The 20,594-nt window shown below is 54.5% G+C and overlaps 1 protein-coding gene across 1 annotated transcript in view; it reads right to left on the bottom strand.

Moving 5' to 3' along the window:
* Positions 1-1,057: 1,057 nt before the first annotated feature.
* The window catches only part of LOC118581908 (phosphatidylinositol 3,4,5-trisphosphate-dependent Rac exchanger 1 protein-like), a 45,939-nt gene continuing 26,402 nt past the window's right edge, over positions 1,058-20,594 (bottom strand). The window contains 18 exon segments of the mRNA XM_036184307.1: positions 1,058-1,174; positions 2,471-2,538; positions 2,742-2,844; positions 5,229-5,295; positions 6,557-6,671; positions 6,762-6,905; positions 7,776-7,875; positions 9,444-9,667; positions 10,558-10,601; positions 12,379-12,655; positions 13,009-13,099; positions 13,101-13,190; positions 13,193-13,228; positions 13,832-13,993; positions 14,351-14,538; positions 16,355-16,460; positions 17,019-17,155; positions 18,450-18,535. Coding sequence (XP_036040200.1) covers positions 1,058-1,174; positions 2,471-2,538; positions 2,742-2,844; positions 5,229-5,295; positions 6,557-6,671; positions 6,762-6,905; positions 7,776-7,875; positions 9,444-9,667; positions 10,558-10,601; positions 12,379-12,655; positions 13,009-13,099; positions 13,101-13,190; positions 13,193-13,228; positions 13,832-13,993; positions 14,351-14,538; positions 16,355-16,460; positions 17,019-17,155; positions 18,450-18,535 — 2,155 coding nt within the window.

Below are 20,594 nucleotides of genomic sequence, written 5' to 3'. Positions count from 1 at the left end.
GGAGACAGGATCCTCTCCCTCCTCCATGCTAGCACTTCTCTCTAGATGTCCAGAAGTTGGGGAGCAGACAAACAGCCCCCTATCCAGAAGGTAGACAGCCCAAATGCCCTGCTCTGAGGTGAAAATGATGGCCCAGCCCAGCCCAAAGCCAGTGCTCGGTCTGGCCACCTCTCAAAGCCTGCTCCAGCCATCAGCCCAACATGGGCCAGATGCTGGGGTGGGGGAAGGAGGCAGCGGACCCTGTGAGCCACATCTCATGACTTTAAGACTTTAAAATGGAAATAACAGCATCTTAAACTTTTTAAAATAATTTAGTTTCTTTTGTTTTTTAGTAGAACTGAATAAAGTTGCTGATACTACTTTATGTTGGTCCCATTAGGCAATATACTTTTCTCTGAACTTTAAAGTGTCAAAGACATAATCATAAAACTCAGGGAAAGGAGAAACTCTTGACAACACTAACAATAACGATAAGAAAAAAATACAAAATATAAACACAGAGTTGTTGTGCCATATAAATTAACTTCAGAGCCAATCTGGTGCCCAGAGCTAGCAGTTCAAATTCCGAGGGTGGTGGGTCATGTTGGAAGCCAACAAGGCTCTCAAGTGGTCACGAGGTGACAGCTGCTCTGCCCAGTGTCCTCTCCTGGCAGAGGCTAGGCTGTCTCGAGTCTGCTGAGCAGGTTAGTAAGGGGTGGGGGGCATGTCCGGAAGCTTCAGCCGGGACAGGAAACAGGCACCATCTCCAGGAATGTGGACCTGGGAGGAAGCCCAGGTTCAAAGTGCAGCTTTGCCATCTGAGGAGCTGGTCTGCAGGCCTCCAGCTACCGGACCATGTGACCTTTCCCTGTGTAGGGGACTTGGGTGAGTGTAAGCATCCAGGCCCCAGTTACATTCATGAGCTCTGGGGGCCCTAGCAGCCCTCAGGCTTTAGGCAGAAGTATGGAGAGCCTGCCAGCCCAGGGGTGATCAGCCAGTCCGTGTGTGCACAGAGGCTTGTCCTGGACGTGACAGCAGGGTCAGCTGGTCTCAACACAGCTGTGGCAGAAGCCTCAGGTCACCTGTGGCCCCTCCATGTCCTCTCACATTGCAGCTGCAGAGGCAGTGGCCGAACAGGGTGCATGTTGGTGTTCAGAGGTCTCCATCCACTGGAGGCTGGCAGAGGCGGTAGAGGCTGGCAGGTGGAGGCAGAGAGCATGAGGAAGGGCCCAGTGGCCGCCACATGTGGCTACTTCCCCTTTATCTACCAGGACAAGTAATTCACACCAAAAAAAAATTCAGAGAGTGATAGATAATTACTGAAGCTGCCCTGGTCCCTGTGTCCCCTTTTCAGAGACAGATGCTGTCCCTCTAGAGCAGTGATTCTCAACTTGTGGGTCGTGACCCCTTTGGGAGTCACATATTAGATATTTACAATTGCGCTTCAGAACAGTAACAAAATTATAGTTACGAAGTAGCAATGAAGATAATTTTATGATTGGGGTCACCACAACATGAAGTGTATTAAGGATTGCAACATTAGAAGGTTGAGAACCACTATTCTAGAGGCAAGCAAGGTGTTTCCAAATGGCACGTGTATTTGGATGCTTATAGGGTACAGACACTGGACAATAAGCTTCTCACCATCTCACAGATCTGGGGCCTGTCTGCTTGTCGCCTGATGGTCCCTTGGTTTCGGAAGGGTTGCAGAACAGGAACACTGAGGTATGCCTTCGGTGAAGGTGTGCTGGGCTTTAAGGAGAGGCAGCCATGGGCAGGGATGATTACAGGGGCAGGGAGGCCAGACAGGAGGTCACTGTGGTGACCTGGACAATGACACAGTGGTGAAGAGTTAAATGTCTAGGCCTATGTTGTCTGGGGTCACCATTCCAGCTCTTGCTGAACATCTCTGGACCTCTGCTCGCCTGCTGATGGGCATAGGATTTACAAGAGGGTGGACGGCACCGTTCCTGAACAAGCCAGGTGCCATAAAAGCATGAAGATGAGCTGGGAGCAAGAAAACATGGCAGGCGAAAGGACATGAACGGGCCTCAGGGGAGACAATAGTACACCAAGCCCTGATCAGGAACACACTGGGGTTCCGTGGGTCACTCTCACTAAGAGACACTGTCTGAGCCACTATTTCAAGACAAGGAGTTATTCAGAACTCCTGGGCAGCCACTGGTGGCAGAGCTGGCAGGGACTAAAGAGTCACGACCCCTGGGGGGGGGCACAGGAGCAGGCTGCTGAAGATGACAGTAGTCTGTGGCCACAGGACCGGCAGAGCCACCATGAGGGGTCGGGGAGGGAGCCCAACAGTCGCTCAGAGGCTGGGTAGCAGGTGAGGCCATGGTTGCAGCCTTCCACAGTGAGAAGCGGCCCAATGGAACAGTGGGGCTCTGTTTGGGGCGAGACCTGGAGCCTTATGCCAAGCAGGCCTTGGCCTTCCTGCAAAGAGGATGGGGGCTGGAGAAGGTGGGTGGCCACTCACCGTGGTGCACCTTGAGGCATTGGGTCCTTGATTCAAAGGGTTTTGGCCAAAATCTCCACTCAGGGACCCTAGAAGGAAAACTGCTGTCAGGCCTGGGCCTGTGGAGCTCAGGGCCCAGGGGGAAGCAGGGAGCAGGGTGGGGCAATAAACGTGAACAGCTCCAAATAAATGAGATGGAGCAAGGTATCTGGGGCTGAGGAGGACCAGTCCCAAGATGAACCACATGCCATGGGGCTGAGCTCAGGATCCTTGGCCACAATGCCCACAATACCTGCTTGTGCATGATGTCTGTGGCCTGCATGACACACTGGGGCAGCAGCCTGTGACTCCACGCCAGGATGGCTGCCTGTTCCAGGGACACACTCAGGGTACTCCTGCAGTGGGTGAAGGAAGAGGTGAGATAATGACCACTTCCTGTCCACTACTTCCTGTCCACCACTTCCTGTCCACCGCTTCCTGTCCACCATTTCCTGTCCACCGCTTCCTGTCCACCATTTCCTGTCCACCACGGCGTCCCTTCCTCCCACTCTATCCCCAGGTGTACACTGCCTCACAGGGAGGTTCCTGGATCCTCCCATCCAGTCCCCCTGGCAGCCATCACCTCCTGGGTGTGCATGCTACCCACACCCCCTAAGGCAGTACCATAAACCAGGGGCTCCTGGAGCTTCTACAAGAGTCCAGGTAGAGGCTGCTGCAAACACTTGACTGAGGGAGGCCCTTGGAGGCTCTCTTAGGGGTCAGAGAGGAGACAGAGGTGTGTGCCTTATGTCTGCTCCAGAGACCGGGCTGGGAGACAGACCTTTTGGATCCTCAATCTTCTCTATCCAGTCTCCCTGTGCCCTGTACCTCGGTTTCCCTAATTCTAACACATCAGGCTTCCCCTGAGACAGTGTGCCATACTCTGTACTGTAAGACACTCAGCAGTTTCTCTGGCCTCCACCTGCTGTTTACCCCACTCTGTTCCTCCCCACAGTCAAATGGACCACAAATGTCTCCAGACATTGCTGGTATCCCCAGAAGAGCAAAATCACCCCAGTTGAGAACTCTGGGATAGCTTCACACTGGCTTCATAGTTACAAGGAGACAGCAGTTCCCCTGGACAATGGCAAGACGACCCACTCATGGTGAGTTTCTCCCCTCTGAGTGGGCGGGAATCAGAACAGTGCACAACCCTCCCAGGCTCCCTGACCTCAGTCACTACATTCACCAACAGGTAAGCCAAGGCCCATAATACGGGCATGGAAGCACCCAGATTTGAACCCAGCCCTCCCACCTCTGTGTGTGAGCCCCCAAATATCCAGAGCCTACCCAGCACCCACCCCCGCCCCATCTGGCCTTGGCTCAGGCTCACCGCTGCATGCCAGTGCCACACATGGTGATCTGGCATGCCCCCAGGCGGTAGCAGAGCTCCGAGGAGATGGGGATGAGACCGGCGCCTAGCTCCCAGCAGTACCAGCTTTGGGGTGCACGAAGGACTTCATGAGATGATAGAGTTCATCCAGGGCATTGATGGGACATATCAGCTGCAGGAGATGTCACAGGTGTCCAGGAAGCCCACAGCCCCAAGACTTTCACCGACCTTCCCTGTCATCCTTGTAATCCAGCTGTTACACAGCTGTCTCCCCCGTGTTGCTTTTGGAGCTCAAGAACCATCTGTAGCTCCCACTGCCCTTACGTTGGTGTTTAGGGTTTACTGTTTCAATTCTGACTTTCCAAGCTGGCTCTTCCCCTGCCAAGTCTAAGTTGGTAAACTCTTTTGTGCTCCCTAAACCTGTCACAACTAGCCCAAGTGGCCTCTCCAGAGGACAAGCCCTTTCTTAGGCCCAGTCTTCCTCGACCATATGCATGAGGATGCTCTGGTCTGGAGCCAACAGACTACAAATTCCCCAGAGATGGTGTCCACGCCCCTCAGAGCTCACAGCTTGAGCCCCAAGACCAGTTCCTCACAATCTGTTCTAAGTTCAAGGCCTGCCTGGGCCTGGGCAACCAGGCCGGAGAGATGAATTGTGGGTAAGAGGCAGAAAACACTCAGGCCCACCATGATGCAATGGAACTGACCCTCAGCTAGATCTCGGACCATTCCAGTTCTCTGCTGGCTTCTCTATACGGAAGCTTTTATTTTATCGTTGTCCTTAGATGGGGGACCGACAAGGCGCTAAACTGGCGAGAACAGACATGACACTTGCTCTCCCCGAAAGGCCAAGAAGCGACAAAGCCTCCCGTTTTAATGGAGAATTTTTGATTTCTACATGCCTGGCAACAAGCTGAAGCAAAAGGAATACTGTGTGAATCCACACTTGGCCTGACAGTCTCAGCTCAAGAAATATGACAAAGTGCTCATGAGAGAGCCCCCAAGCAAGAGGCCAGCAAGAGCATGTCACCCAAGGAAGTCCTAGGACAGCGGTTCCCAACCTTCCTAATGCTGTGACCCTTTAATACAGTTCTTCATGTTGTGCTGACCCCAACCATAAAATTATTATTTGTTGCTATTTCGTAACTGTAATTTTGCTACTGATATGAACCAGCATGCAAATATCTTTAGGTCTTTAGGTGACCCCTGTGAAAGGATCATTTGACCCCAAAGGGGTTGTGACCCACAGGTTGAGAACCTCTGTCCTGGGCAATGGAAGCAAGCTGGCAGGGGCTGTGGGGTTTGGGGGGGCTTCTGAGTCTGATTCTGTTCAGGGCTGACTCAGCCCGGAGTAACCCTGCCCCGAGTGTCCCCATTCTGCCCAAGCTTCTAGGAACAGCAGCACACCTGGTCGATCTTCACAGCTGTGGTGCCGGCATCTGTAGGGAGGTTGGACCGTTCCAGGTCAAATGCCCTGAAGGAAACAGACAGACGGGGCTAAGGATCACATGTGGGCGCACACACACACTCTGGCCATGCCCCAGCCCGGGGTCCCAGCCCTCTGGCTACAGCCCTGCGTCTTCCCCGGGCTCTCAGAAGGAAGTGACTGCGGACTGTATGTACCAACTGTCACCTCCAGGTGGAAGCAAGAAAGGTTCTCTGGCATCAATGCCACCTCTGCCTGACTGCCCTGGACAACTTCCCCATCCATCCCTGGTTTCTCCTTTCTGCACATCTTCAACTGGCACAAAACTGCTCCAGGTTTACAAGCCTGTGTTTTCTCTCTCTCCCTCTCAGTCCTTCTAGATGGGCCAACCAGACAGCACTGGCCCTTTTAACCAGAGTCCTTGTCATCTGCCGTACACAGCAAAAGAGCCACAAAGGATTTAGGAAGAAATTGTCTTGGCTGTGTGTGAATAAAACTTTATTTATACACAAGGGATGGGCTGCATTTGGCAGCCCAGCCTTGACAGAACACATGTTCATAAAGAACAGGACTGCTTCCCAAGTGCCAGGGCAGTGCAGGGCCCACAGAAAGTCTCCATGAGCACTCGGAGCAAAGGATGGCTAATCAGACAGACACAGGACAGACAGATGGCAGCAACAATTAAGTTGTAAATTGTGCCTGGGTCTTATTGCCTAGCAAATGCATGGAAGCTTCATTTTCCAATTTGCAAATGGTCATAGCAGACCTGGGAAGAGAGTGTCCCCTCCAGGGAAACCCAGGTCCCCCATTCCCTGCCTCTTGATATTGCAGAGAGGGCTATGAGACAGAACTCAAGAAGGGCCATGGTTGGGAGTCTGGTACGGGGTCTGGGGAAGGTGAGATTGTGGGTGTGTTGGAGTGTGGCTGTGGGAGTGGCTGGAGGTGGCTGGAGTCAGATCTTAGCTGCTTTCCTGGACAAAGTTCTGTCTCCTGCCCTCTCTACTTCTCTCTGGAAGTTCTCCTCAGAGCAGGACCCAGTGCTAGGAGCCCAAGGACCCCCTTAGCAACAGGGAGGAATAGACCAAAGAGACTAGGCTCATCTGGCTGTGTGACCTGGGGCAGGATGTATGGGCCTCAGCATACTCAGTTGTACAATGGGTTAGCAGCAGCCTCTGTGCAGTGCTGTATGTGTTCCAGAGGGAGTTAGCCTTGCCCATGGCTTGGCAGGATGTGTCCTCCTCCGCAGGCTCCCTTCCCAGACCCCCCCCGCCACCCCCCACGCCCACCCCTGCCAGCCTGCAGCAGCTACCTGAGCTTTCTGTAGTACTGCTGCACCTTCTCCAGGGACTGAGTGTTGATCTCCTGCTGTAGGTCTTCTGTAGCCTGACTGCCGGGGGGTGGCGGCCCTTCCACATTCTCCAGAGCTATGAGGGAAGGCAAGGCAGAGTGGGTGCCCTGGGGTGCTCAGTGGCCTTGCCCGCCTCCCTCCCCAGGACCCCAGGCTGGCCACTCACCTTTTGTGAAGAGCACAGTGTGCAGCCTGAGGCTGATCCCGCCCTCCAAGCAAGAGGGCAGCCTGGAGAAGTGGAAGCCGTTGAGGTAGAAGACTACCTTCAGGGCCTGCCTGCTGCCCTCGATGTGGTAGAAGACGCTGGTGTCTGTCGAGTGAGGCAAAGGGGGCTGGCTCACTAAAGAGGCCAGAGGGGAGGCTGGGCATAGCTGCACCAGAGCAGCATAGGCCTCCTTCCTCAGGGGCCAGAATGGCACTCAAGAGGGCTAACCTTATACCTCCAGCACTCTTGGCTCAAAGGGATAGCCTTAGACCCTCCAGTCTTCCCAGCCTCAGGGTGGCATGTTGGGACTTCTGTGTTTCCACAGAATGATATCTGAGGCCTCCTTACCCCGACATCCCAGAGAGGCAGCCTCAATCTCCCCCACCATGCTTAGCTTTGAGCAGCCCCACATGGCCTCCAGAGCAGCCCGGGATGCCACTCCCTTCACCTGTTTCCACAGGCCCTGCTTCCCCACTGGTTTCCTCATGGCTCTGACACTGATTCTGTCCCAGAGGAGAGCTGGATGCAGTGTCTTGAGCCTCCCCAACCCTGTCCTGTGACTTCCTTGCCTGGAAGTTACTCAGAGCTCCCCTACCAGGCAAAATCTGTTCAAAAGTGGGTCCTGTAGCTTATCAGCAGCCATAAGGAAGATATGGCTGACGAGATGTGACTCAGAGCCTGTACCTATCCAATGCAGGCATCACTAATCAATCACCACTTCTCCCTGAGCCCAGCCTCCAAGACAGGTAGCTGCTGTCAACTAAAGACTTCCCAAGGTACTTTGCTGTAGCAACAAGAGAAGCAGCTAACACACCCCTCCTTTTCCACATGCTCCCCAAAGGCTGACTCTGAGACACAGGTGAGGTTTGAAGCACTGGAAACGGGTCAACTTGAGCTGCTAGCCTAGCAGCAGGGGAGAGCCAGGGCACCTCTGAGCAGCCTGACTCTCAGGGCAGGAAGGGAGAGCTCACTCACTGGCCACAGACATCTCATCCAGCTGCTTAAAGGAGAAGGTGACATTGTCCAGTTCTGACAGAGTCACCCAGATGTCCTCCAGCATGGTCCGTTCCTCCTTCTGCAGGGAGAGGATATGGTGAGGGCTCAGATGCCACCCTGTCCTGGGCCTCCATGGAGATGCCATGCTTCTCACCTATGAGGCTAGCTGGGCTGTGGATGTCCTGAGTGTGACTCTGTGTGTGACATCATGGGACATCCATCCCACCGCCTGTCCTGTGACCGACCCATCTGGGTCAGAACTTATCTCTACTCTGATTCGCTGTGTGGCCCCAGTAAAGCCACACCAAGCACCTTCCGAAACCCAGCTAACTCCATGAACACCTGCACTTCCTTTCTTGACCTCTCAGACCTGCTCTGCCCACCTTCCTCAAGGCTTTCCATATCCTGGTCCCCTAACTCCACCCAGCAGCATGACCAGGCCTGACAGGCCAGCCACCAGGACACAGTCGGCCTCCCTCCAGCCTCCCAGCTAACACCCACTTCCGGTCACTTCTCAGCAGGCCAGTTTTCACCAGGCCATCCCAGAGGGTTCTTTCTCCATCCAGCCTCCTTCCCCCACCCCCAGAGTCACACGCTTCCTTTTAAAACTTAGCCCAGGCTACATAAGTCCCCTGCCCTGCAGCTTCTGAGCTGCTTTTTACCTGCAGACCACCCAACCAAGCTTGCTTACCCAGCCCCCTGCCTGCTTCCTCTGGCCACACAGGCCCCTGCTCAGGGCCTTTGCACATGCTATTCTTTCCGCGTGTTCTTCCTCAGCCCATCATTCTGGCTGGCAGAGGCCAGTGCTCAAAAGCTGCCTCCCCAGAAAGTCTGGCTTTGACCATTCCCTTCAGAGGGAAACTCCCAAGGCCTTGTGGCTTTTCCGAGTTCCCTCCCTGCTTGATGTCTTCCCCTCTCCTCTCAGTCTACTGCTAGGAAGTGAGCTCAGTGCTGGTGACATCATCCAAAGAGCTGGGTCTCCTGTTCCACCCTGAGAGGAGTTCAGTGAGGGCCGGTATGGGGTGAGGGTGGGGGGCGCTTTCTGGGCCAGAGGCAGATCCTGGAGACCAGAAGCAGTGCTCAGCAGGAGCCAGCAGGGGGCGATCCGAGGCTGCACTGGCCACCCATGGTAGTCTCTGGAGCCACTTGTACTGAAGCTGCTGTGGGATGGATGTTAAGCCAGCACCTCTGCCCACTACACATGTACTAGACGCAAGTAACATTCCCTCCCCTCTGGACTCCATCTGTCCCAAGGCGCCTGCTTGTGGCTCAGAGCCATAGGTGGGTGCTATTTCTCTTTGTCTGTCTGCCTCCCTTCCTCAGGACACCACAGAGCAGTGGTTCTCACCCTTCCAAATGCACACAGTTCTTTGTGTGGTGGTGACCCCCAACCATAAAGTTAAGTGTGCGGCTACTTCATAACTGTAGTTTTGCTACTGCTCTGAATCGTAATGTAAATATTTTTGGAGACAGAAGTTTGTCAGGGGGGTTGCAACCCACAGGTTGAGAACCACTGCCACAGAGCATAGAGACTATTGTTCATCCACATACTCCCGACTCTAGCAGTAAACACTCAGGAAATCACTACCACAAGCAGCCCTGGATAAACAGGAGCTGAAAGAACCTGTAATAGTGTACCTCTCGTACCACGGTGGCTGGTGCCAGCAGAGACTGCCAGTGCAGCAGGATGCCGGTGGTCACCACCTGCTCCAGCCACTTGCAACTGGCATCTCGGCTGCTCTCTTCATGCTCGCCATTGTTGTTGGATCGGTAGTCAAGGGCGGCCAGGAGCTGCTCTGAGAAGGTGCACACAGCGGCCACCAGGGCCTGACAGAAGACAGTGTCCCGGCAGTGCAGCTGCAGCTCTGTGTCTGCGGGAGATGCAGGAGCCTCTGGGTGAATGGTCCTGTGCCAGCAACACCTCCAACCTCAACCCCGACGCTCAGGACCTGCCACACCCACAAGCGGCCAGTGGAGAATTTTAAATGCACAATTCAGATACCAAAAGCCAGTTTCCCAAAAATAAACTCTTCAAAAGCAGACAGATTCACTCTGAATCTCACTATCCCACTGCCCAATTATCTGCTCCCTGAAGAAACACCCATGTAGTCCTTCCCAAGGCTATGTCCAAACCCATCTGTCCTGCCACTAGCCATGGGCCCTCCCAGCCTCGGCCACATGAACACTAGCAGTCTAAGCTGCATATTCAAGACCAGTCTTAAGAATGCTCTCCCCATGCCTCACCTCCCAGGCCCTGCCCTCAACCGGCATGACAGATGGATGGAGATCCTGGGCAATACCAAGCAGTTGGTCACTTGGGTGAGAAAAGGCGTATATGGAACATGGACGATGTCTATGTGTCAGGCTCGGAAACCTCAGCTCAGGGCAAGGGAGCCAAGCAGGCATTCTAGAATGTTCTCTGAGAGGCTCAAATCGCCCTGACCCTGCACCTCCACCCACCAAACACATACTGTTAGCCCCAGAGACTGATACCCCTGCATCCTGAGAAATGTCACAGTCTTGACTTTCCCACAAGTCAGAAGCCTCAACTGTCCAGCTGCCTCCTTCAGGTCACACACACACCTGTAGGAGTTACGGTAGCTCCTGGTGTCATGGCCGGAGTCTTCCTGCTCATCCTCTGATACCTTGAAGCACACTTTCTTTGTTTCTTTGTTTCTTTCTTTGTTTCTTTCTTTGTTTCTTTCTTTTTTTTTTTTTTTTTGAGCTGAGGATCAATAGAACCCCAGGGCCGTGTGCTTGCTAGGCAAGTGCTCTACCACTGGCTCTGTGATGGTAGACAGGAGCCTGCCAGGGCAAGGGAAAGGCCTTGAAGGTGAGGACACAGGCCAGCTAACACTGCCACACAGGGGCTCAGCTTCACCTCCTCTCTGACTCCACAGGGGGCGGGGAGGAGAGCCGCCCAGCAGCACTTCTCTCTCCCCTGGAAGTCCCACCAGCAACTCCATGGGCGCTCAGTGCTGCCTCCTGCTGGACCTGGCTATCAACACCTCCACAGGCTGGCGACTTGGGACCAGGCCTGGAAACTTCACACCTGTAATCCCAGCACTCTGGAAGAATATATACAGGGTCAAGAGCTCAAGACTACTCTCAGCTACATAGCAAGTTCTAGGCCAGCCTCAGCTCCGTGAGACTTTGTCTCTAAAGAACAAAAAAAGTAAAAGAGAAACCCAGAGTCTGCAGGTCAGAGTCCTCGGGCACAGCCCCCAGCTCTGCCACTGCAGCAAACCACTGGCAGGTAATTTCACAATAAAACTTTTACTTAATTAAAGCAGGTGGCAGACAGTCTGGCCTCTGACGGACAGCTGCAATGAATATCAGTTATCAGGACAGGCTTTGCAGCTAGGTGGGGCCCTGCTGATGCTCTCACATGGACCTTTCCCAGGTTAGAGGCAAGTTATTCCCTCTGAGCCTCTGTTTCCTCCTCTGGAAAACAGAGTAAATTCAGGATCTACGTGGCTGGCTGCTGTGAGGATGGTGTTGAAATATATAAAAGACATAGGGTATCACCTAGTCCTTGCAAGTGACTATAAGGCTGTAAGAATTTTAAATAAATGTGCCCACCAGGGATATTGGGCAGTGCGTGGAGACAGACTGGGCTGTCCACTGGAGGAGGACACCATGGCCCTGAGCAAGCAGAGGCCAGGCATGCTGGGAACACCCTACATGCCCAGGGGCCCCACAGCACAGACCACCCACCCAAACTGCCATACCAAGGCAGGGGCCTTTCTTAAGCCTGACTGCGAAGCTTTCACTGCACTACACAAAATTAGTTCCCTCAGCAGCATCTGGTGTCCAGCCTCACACAAATGGCACTCACGGGGTCCAAGTGTCCCTTCCAGGTAGTGGACAGAGAACAGTCCCTACACTGGGCCGGACACTGTTTCTGGTCTCTTGATCTACAATGGCTCCTGTCCCTCCTCCACCCACCCACCCCTCTACTTTCTCCTCCTGTCCCTCCTCCCCTCCTCCTCCCCCTCCTCCTATCCCTCCTCCCCTCCTCTTTCTATCCCTCCTCCCCTCTTCCACCTGTCCCTCCTCCCCTCCCTCCTCCCCTCCTCTGCTTGTCTCTCCCCCTCCTCTTCTTCCCTGCATCCTGAGCCTGGACATTTTTTTGTTATATATGTGCTATACAGAACTGCCTGTCTCTGGCTTTAGCAACCTCAAGGGGCAGTTTAGCCAGCCTCTCTCCATCTGCCTCCTGAGAAGTGACCATGGAAGTGCCGCTGCCTAGAGCTGGCAGCTGCTGTGTACATCACGACGTCCTACAGTAACAGGGACACCTGGTAGCGGCCCATTTTACCGCACTGTTAGATCATAGCATCTCAGAGGCAGGAGCTTTAGCCTCACGAGGACACTGCCTCTTCCCCTCACTTCCTTAGAGCAGGCTCTCCCTGGGAAAGAAGAGACTTTCTGTTGTTACAGATGCTCCAGGCACCTGGTGGGTAGAGCCCAGGCATGCTGCCTGGGACCCGTGGTGCTCAGGATGGTCAATGAACAATGGTGTCTGGACTGCAGAGAGGGACGGCTGAGAAGCCCCATCTGCCCTGGGGTCAGGCTTCACCTGTTGATCTGGGAGATGTACTGCTTCATCTCTTTGAGGGCCACATCCAGCTTGGTGAAGAGCTGTAGGTACACATCCTGGATCTCTCGGTCTTCCTGTTTGAGCAGAAAGCTCAGGCCCCAGTCTTGCTGGCTGAGGCCACCAGTGGCTGACCCGAAGCTGCTGTCATTGAGACCCTGGCCTTGAGAGTCCCCGTTTACCGCAAATGAGCATTTCCAGGATGGGGCAGCCATGGTGGTAATACAGTGCTGAGTGTAGGCCATGGGGTTCAGGTGGCCTGCAGTGAAGGTGGGGGAGCTTATTCAGAAACAGGCCCAGACTCACAAGGGAGAGCACCCTGCCCGAACCTCTGAACATTAGGACATTCTCAGAAGAGAGTTGCCATTTGTTGATAAGACATTTTAACCACTGAGATCTTCCCTACCTAGAGTGCTGGCAGGTACTCTGGCAGCCACGTTCTACCACGAGAGGCACCCTGAAGGTGAAAGACTCAAAGTAAAGATGGTCTCCAGCAAGATGGGAGCCTAGGTCCCGATGACTATGAAGCCACTAACACCATCTGGACATTTCCCTGTTTCCTCCTCTGTGAGGTGAGATCTCATACAATTCCTAATAGACACACGCAAGTACCTTGTTCTGGGTCAAGGCCGATGAGGGAGGGTTTGCGTCCGAAGCGGATGCTGAAGGACCTGCCCACCGAAGGGGTGGTCTTGGGGTAGGTAGGACACTTCCATGAGGTTGATGTGACAGTTGGTGGGGCAGAAGTCCAGGCCACACAGCAGGTGGGGCTCCAGGGGTGCCTGCTTGAAGTGGGGGGGGGGCTGACCCTGCTCTTCAGCTGAGCTGCAAACTGAGAGGTGGGGACAGGGCGTGTGAGGTGGCGTCAGTGGTCCTTGAGTTCCCTGGAGCCACTTTATCCTGGCCTAGACCACCATCCTCAACGTGAGAAAACAGGAAAGCTGTGGATGAAGTGGGTCCCCTGAGTGTCTCTCGCAGGGACAGCCTGGCAGGGTCTGTGACACTGAGCACTGACATTTACACTTCTCTCTATTTTAACTGTCGTAACGTCTTAGGAACCATGTCTCCTGACCCTCAGTTAGGAGGTGCAGGCACGGTCACCTCCTCTACTACAAAGCTCAGGGCAGGGCAAGGCAAGGGACATGCGCAGAGCGAGGAGCACCCTGTGAGTCCATTTGGACAGGGGATGCTGCAGCTAGAGTCACAAGGTCACCATCTCGTCACAATCTTGTCACCATCTGGTCACCATCAGCGAAGCCCCAGCCTCAGAGTGAAGCCGATATGGGCAATCAGATTCCCACAGGAATTGCTTAGGCACCTGGATACAAGTGTGCCTCAAGTTCACCTAGGGCCTGCCCGTGACTGAGCCCATCAAGTTTAGTCTCACTCGGGTGAACCTGGAAGAAGCCGTAAGTAGAGTGTGGGCAGCAAGCACCTCCTGGTAGCAGGCAATTCTCTGACTGATGCTCTCCAGCTTGGTGTCACAGATGTTATGGAACTCATAATGGGACATGGTGATAATGCCACTACTCATGGCCATGAGCCGCCCACAGTTCTGCACAAAGATGCTGTCATCTGCAGCAAAGGCCTCGAGGATCTGTGGGAGATAAGACAGCTACTGAGCATGACTGGGTACCACGGGGGCAGAGTGTCCTTACCCGTAGGGACCCTTTTGGTACCACGCCACCCTAAGAGGTTGTGCTGTGACGCACCCATTTTGAAGAAAGGTAAAGTGAGGCTAAAAGGATAGTAACCATCTTCCCCAGTTCTGCAGCTGGTTGAGTACTGGGAAAAGGAAAAGATGCCAGGGCTCCAGGGCAAAGGAATCAGTTACCCAGACCTTGGGGCAGAAAAGAGCCTGTTAGGGCCTGGGGGGGCAGGCTAGGGGTAGGACTGGGCATGGGGCAGGGTGGAATGGGGATGGCTGGGGTGGGACTGGGGAACAGGGTGAGACCTTGGCAGCCAGGCGGAAGCAGCCGCGGGGCTCCACGATCCTCTCCAGCACGTGACATTTGGCTCCAGCTGTGCTGACATACTCATAAACCACACCGTCTTCCAAGTGCACATTGTCCAGCGTCAGGCTGACCACAGGGCCATCCTCATGCAGGCTCAGCTGGGGACCCAGGGACAGCAGGGGCAGGGCTGGAGGCCAGAGGGGCAAACTACACAGAGAACAGTCCCCTTGAATGGGCCATGGTGGGGACACACACCAGCAAGCACACTGTAGCTTCACCTGCTTGCCGGTCCATTGCCCCACCCACAGAGGAGTCCCTCCTGGAGTTGACCCAAGTGCCACATTCCTAGTGCAGGCTGACCCCACAGACAACAGGAAACTGCCAGTCTGGATCCTCACTGGATCCACAGAAGGGAGGAGACATTCTCTTTCTTAAGCGGATTCAAAGTTGCCAGGGCCACTGTGTAAAAAGCCAACTGAGAGGCGGAGATGTGAGAGGTGCTGGTTGGGGCCAGCTCTGAAGCCTGCTGACTCTACTCAGATTCCAGCGTGCTGAGCCCACACCTTTCTGTGCTCCAGCTCCACGAAGGAGTTATGTGTTTAGGGCACATGGGGTGACCTCTGAGGAGGTGACCTCTGAGGGAAGGGAGGGCAGCGGCCAGGCAGTGCACACCAGAAGCTGGGGCAGAAGTCTATTCAGCTAGCTGCAGAGAGGAAGGAAATAGGGAAGAGAAGGGAGGCGATACCGGGAGCCAGGCTGGCCCAGACCCCAGGCTTTGGAGGCTGTGGTCAGATTTCATCTTGTCCCTGAGCAGGGAGAGGGCCACCAGAAGGCTCTGTTCTCATTTGTGAGGACACTGTGTGTGGCATGTGGCGGAAGTCAACCAGGGAGAGGACAGAGCAAGCTGAGGCTCTGGTAAAAACCAGTTGCAAGTCTGGCAGTGGTGGCACATGCCTTTAATCCCAGCACTCAGGAGGCAGAGCTAGGCGGATCTCTGTGAGTTGGAGGCCAGCCTGGTCTACAGAGGGAATTCCAGGACAGGCACCAAAACTACACAGAGAAACCCTGTCTCGAAAAAACAAAAACAAAACAGTTGCAGACAGAACCAGGGCCAGTGAAGGAGGGAACTGGTCAGCCCCTGGGTGTGGAAGGAAAGAGGGCCAGAGTGGGTGGAGAGGGTACTGCAGGAACAGGGACAAAAGAGAGGCCTGAGAATCCAGAAGGATAAAGATGGACCAGAGGCAGGTTTTGGGAGAAAGCCAACTTCAGTCTGGGCCACAGTAAGTTTGTGGTGCCTGTCAACAGCCAGCAGAGGAAGTGAACTGACTGATAAGGGGCCAAAGGTGACTCCAGAGGGGACCGTGGCAGGTCATGATATGACAGTGGCCCATAGAAGACACATACTTCTGGTCCCATAACCCATAAATCTGTCACACCGTCAGCAAGGGAGAACTGGGCTGTTATTAAGCAACCAACTCTTGAGTCAATGAAGAGTAAATGGGAATGGTGTCATCAGGGTCCTTCATGGACAGATGCTGGGAGAGTCAGAAAGTTAGCAAGTGGTCGGGACTTGGGCCAACTGTGCTGGGCCATCAGTTAACAAGAGAATCAGGAGATGAGGAGTGTGGGAAGTTTCTAGACACTGAAATAGACAAGTCAGTGGACTCCCGCTAGAGTCCCAGAAAGAAACATGGCCCAGTGAAACTCTCCTGGGTTATGAGACCTCCAGTGTGACCTACTAACCTCACAGAGATCCGCCTGGCTCTGCTTCTGAGTGCTGGGATTAAAGACGTGCACCACCACCACCCGGCTTACAACTGGTCTTTACCAGGGTTACTGCTGCAGCTCACTCTTGGTCTTCTCCCTGAAGATCTACACTGAGCTGTTACAGAGCCAAGAGGACTGACACAGGGCTGCGGTCAAACGGGATGGACCTGGGGACGCTGATGATCCACCATTATGGTTGCCCCAAACTGAAGCTCCCCACAATCCCAGTCCCTTACCTGAGTCAGGTTGGTCATCCTCCTGGGAGTCTTCATCAGGGGCACCCTGACTGGCCCGTGCCTGCTGAGCATCCTCATGGCTATGGTAGACCCACTGGTACAGACCCTGCAAAGAGCCACTATCAGAGGACCAGCCTCCATCTGCTCAGAAGGGAAGGGACGGGCCAGGACGGATCTGACTCCTGTCCATGGGATCACCTCTGAAGAGACCTCCAAAACATCTCTCTGGAACACTGGCCACACTCAGTCCTCAGTTTGGAACACAGGCTCCATATAGGAGCATGGGAGTACAGTTTTGAAAACACTACAGGCACAGGCAATACCCTCATCTCTCCTGCATCCTCAAGGCCAAGGAGCATGTCTGGTGCGTGAGAAGTACTCAGTAAACACTCGCTGAGAGAATGAGTGTGGCCATAAGAGTGACTGTCGATGTCTACCAGAACCCAGGCCCCCAACCATACAAGACTCATTTCTATGGCCACTGTGGCTTGTTGTACACAGCGTCTATTACACACTGCAGTTACAACACTCCACTTGTAAAGGGGCCCTTCACACTCAGCTCAGGGAGGAAGACCTAGGCTGGGAGGGCTCATGGCCCAGCTCAGTGCTCATAAGGGGCCTTCAAGCCAGTGCCCAGCCTCCCACCTTCTGGCTGGGTTCTCACCAGGGCCTCCTCCCAGTGGCTGCGGAAAGCTTGGAAGTGCTCCAGGACCTCGAGGGCACCATCATTTGCCACACTGCTGCCATTGACTTTCAGGATACATTGGCCTGCACAGAGCCCAGCAGCCATGGCCTCAGAGCCTGGGGAACAGGAAGGAGCACATGAGGCCAGAGCCAGGCAGAGGAGCCACATTCAGGCTGCCCCTGCCAACAGCTGCATCTAGAAGCTGTGATTCCTCCCACCTGCCAACCAGAGAGCTGCCACTGATACCTGCAGTGGGCAGGGCAGAGCTGGTGTCCCCACTTGGGGACAGCTGGGCAGTTAGCCCAAGGTTGTATCTCATATGCCTATCTGTCAGAAACCTGCATGGCCTCATAGTGACGGACCAAAGCCAAGTAGAGAGAGACACCAAAGCTACGCACAGGGCACAGGTTCAGAAAAGCCGGGTCACATAGAGCTGCCTGACTCAAGCCCATCCCCTCAACTCTACCACAAGGCTCAAAAGTAGCTCTTGACCCTGGGTTTCTGTGAGCTAACTAACAAGTCTAGAAATAGAAAGAAATGGCCAACTGCCTCCAGTGATGAGATATGCAGGCCTCGAGGACCTTGGCCAGTGCAGGCCCCAGTCTTGGGCTTCTAACTGTGTCTCCGCCCTGCAGCCTGCAACACGCTACCTCACTTCTCTGGGCCTCAGTGTCCTCATCTGTGACATCTGTACACAACACATCTCTTTAAACGATTCTATGAATCCCAGCACTTCGAGCCCAGCCTGGTCTACAGAGCAAGATCCAGGATAGGCACCAAAACCACACAGAGAAATCCTGTCTCAAAAAACATAAACAAAAACAAAATAATAATAATAATAAACGTGGTAAGTACAACTCTAAGCAGAAAGTAGAACATTTAAAATGCAAATGTTAAAGGGTGATTCCCGGGTTGGGGATTTAGCTCAGTGGTAGAGCACTTGCCCAGCAAGCGCAAGGCCCTGGGTTCGATCTTCAGCTTCCAAAAAAATAAATAAATAAAGGGTGATTCCCGGGTGTGAGGATGTCAGGAAGCCCAGCACCAGGGATATCCTTGGCCTCATAGACAACAGAACAGCACCTTAAACAGCCCCTAAAGAAAGGCAGCACAGACCACGGGGGCTTCAGATTGGTCACCCATGGATTCTATGTAGGCACAGAATTGATTGGTGGGGCCTCCAAACTCAGAGTCCCGGTGCCTTTTGAATTCCTGCCTGGCTGGGGGACATCCCGCTCATCTGATGGCAGCGCCTGCCTTCCCCGTTTCCATCCCAGCACTCCCCATGCCTTCCAAGTGTTCCTTCTCCCCTCCTGCAACTGGCCTTTGCAGGTCCTGGCCAGAGCGACAGGTGCCAGGACACCCGTCTCCTCATGCACACATGCAGCCTCTGCACACCAGGCTCCAGCTCACCTCTGCCCACAGCAAAGACACAGAGTGGGGCTGCTCCTCGGATCTGGAAGGACAGGGCCTCTGGGTGGTCAGGGACTTTGATGGTCCTAGCAGGCACAGGGGCAGGGACAGGCCATGAGAAGAAGGAGTGTAGTTGCTGTTCCCCTAGAGTCCCTTTGCACCACCACCCTCTCCTGTCTCCAAGGCCTCTTGGAGATCAGCCTTGAATGGATCAGCACCTAGAAACACAGTCAACCAGGTCCCCAAAGCTCATGGTAAAGAGCCAAAGGCCATCCACCAAATCAGAGAGGGACAGCGCCAACTGAGAAGATGGCAGATGTCAGGGGAGGCACCAGCTGGGGGTGATATCGGGGGAGGCACCAGCTGGGGGTGGATATCAGGGGAGGCACCAGCTGGGGTGGATATCAGGGGAGGCACCAGCTGGGGGGGGGTTATCAGGGGAGGCACCAGCTGGGGGTGATATCAGGGGAGGCACCATCTGGGGGGTGATATCAGGGGAGGCACCAGCTGGGGTGGATATCAGGGGAGGCACCAGCTGGGGTGGATATCAGGGGAGGCACCAGCTGGGGGTGGGTGGATATCAGGGGAGGCACCAGCTGGGGTGGATATCAGGGGAGGCACCAGCTGGGAGTGGGTGGATATCAGGGGAGGCACCAGCTGGGAGTGGGTGGATATCAGGGGAGGCACCAGCTGGGAGTGGGTGGATATCAGGGGAGGCACCAGATGGGGTGGATATCAGGGGAGGCACCAGCGGGGGGGGGGTGGATATCAGGGGAGGCACCAGCTGGGGTGGATATCAGGGGAGGCACCAGCTGGGGTGGATATCAGGGGAGGCACCAGCTGGGGTGGATATCAGGGGAGGCACCAGCTGGGAGTGGGTGGATATCAGGGGAGGCACCAGCTGGGGTGGATATCAGGGGAGGCACCAGCTGGGGTGGATATCAGGGGAGGCACCAGCTGGGGTGGATATCAGGGGAGGCACCAGCTGGGGTGGATATCAGGGGAGGCACCAGCTGGGGTGGATATCAGGGGAGGCACCAGCTGGGGTGGATATCGGGGGAGGCACCAGCTGGGGTGGCAGGAGTCATTCATCTTGCTATGTAGCCGTCTGCTTCCCTGTCTCGGCCATGTCCCCTACCACACAGTATGACCCCTTCTCTGCCTCCCAGGCGAGCAGAACCCCCACGACCCTGTTCTCAGAACTGTAAACCCTGTTGACTTCCATCTCTGGCACCTAGCAGACAATCTCACCTGTCATCCTTTCCCTAACTCTCCTCCTCCTTACAGAAAATAGTCTAAACTAGTAGTTCTCAACCTTCCTAAGGCTGCGACCCTCTAATACAGTTCCTCATGTTATGCTGACCCCCGACCATAAAATTATTTTCGCTGCTACTTCATAACTGTCATTTTGCTAGGGTTATGAACTGTAATGTAAATCTCTGTTTTCTGATGGTCTTAGATGACCCCCGTGAAAGGGTCATCCAACCTCCCAGTTGAGAACCACTAAAAACTCTCCCCAGCTTATAGCCAACATTTACATCAATCACAGGGAACAATGGTACCAAATGCATATTCTTAAAATAGAAGAATACCCACTGCACCTACATCTAGACATGGTCCACCCTGACCATGCAAGCTGGGCAGCTGCCAGCCTGCCACCCATTCCCATCTGCAGCCCCAGGGAGGCGTCCATCTCCAGTGGCCATCCACGGGGCCTTGCCACGGGCATAAGGAACCACAGGGCCTGGCCTATGGCCTTGCCCACCTCTCCTCTCTCCCACCCCACTCCAACCTCTCACTGCCTCTGTCCCTCCATCCTGCCATAAACACTGTGGCCTGAGGGTCTTTGCACCGAAAGCTTCCTCCTCCCAGAGCCCTCACACCCCAGAAGTCCTCTTAACTCCCTGTCATCTCAGAGGGCCATCACAGTCCTTGGTGACATCCCCCTGGCCACCGTCTCTCTGCACACTCTGTCTTCTTCTGATCACCACCAACTCAGCACACACCTCACCCCATCCTGTGGACCTGTCACCTGTCCACACCCCGATTCACCTGAACCTGTGGAAGGTAGCCACTGTATCCACCCTGACGAGCCTGTGTCCCCAAGCCTGAGACACCACTCACACACGTTCACTTGGGACACCT

The sequence above is a fragment of the Onychomys torridus genome, chromosome 4, assembly GCF_903995425.1.
Source record: "Onychomys torridus chromosome 4, mOncTor1.1, whole genome shotgun sequence".
Classification (NCBI taxonomy): domain Eukaryota; kingdom Metazoa; phylum Chordata; class Mammalia; order Rodentia; family Cricetidae; genus Onychomys; species Onychomys torridus.
This window is presented reverse-complemented; position numbering and strand designations above follow the sequence as displayed.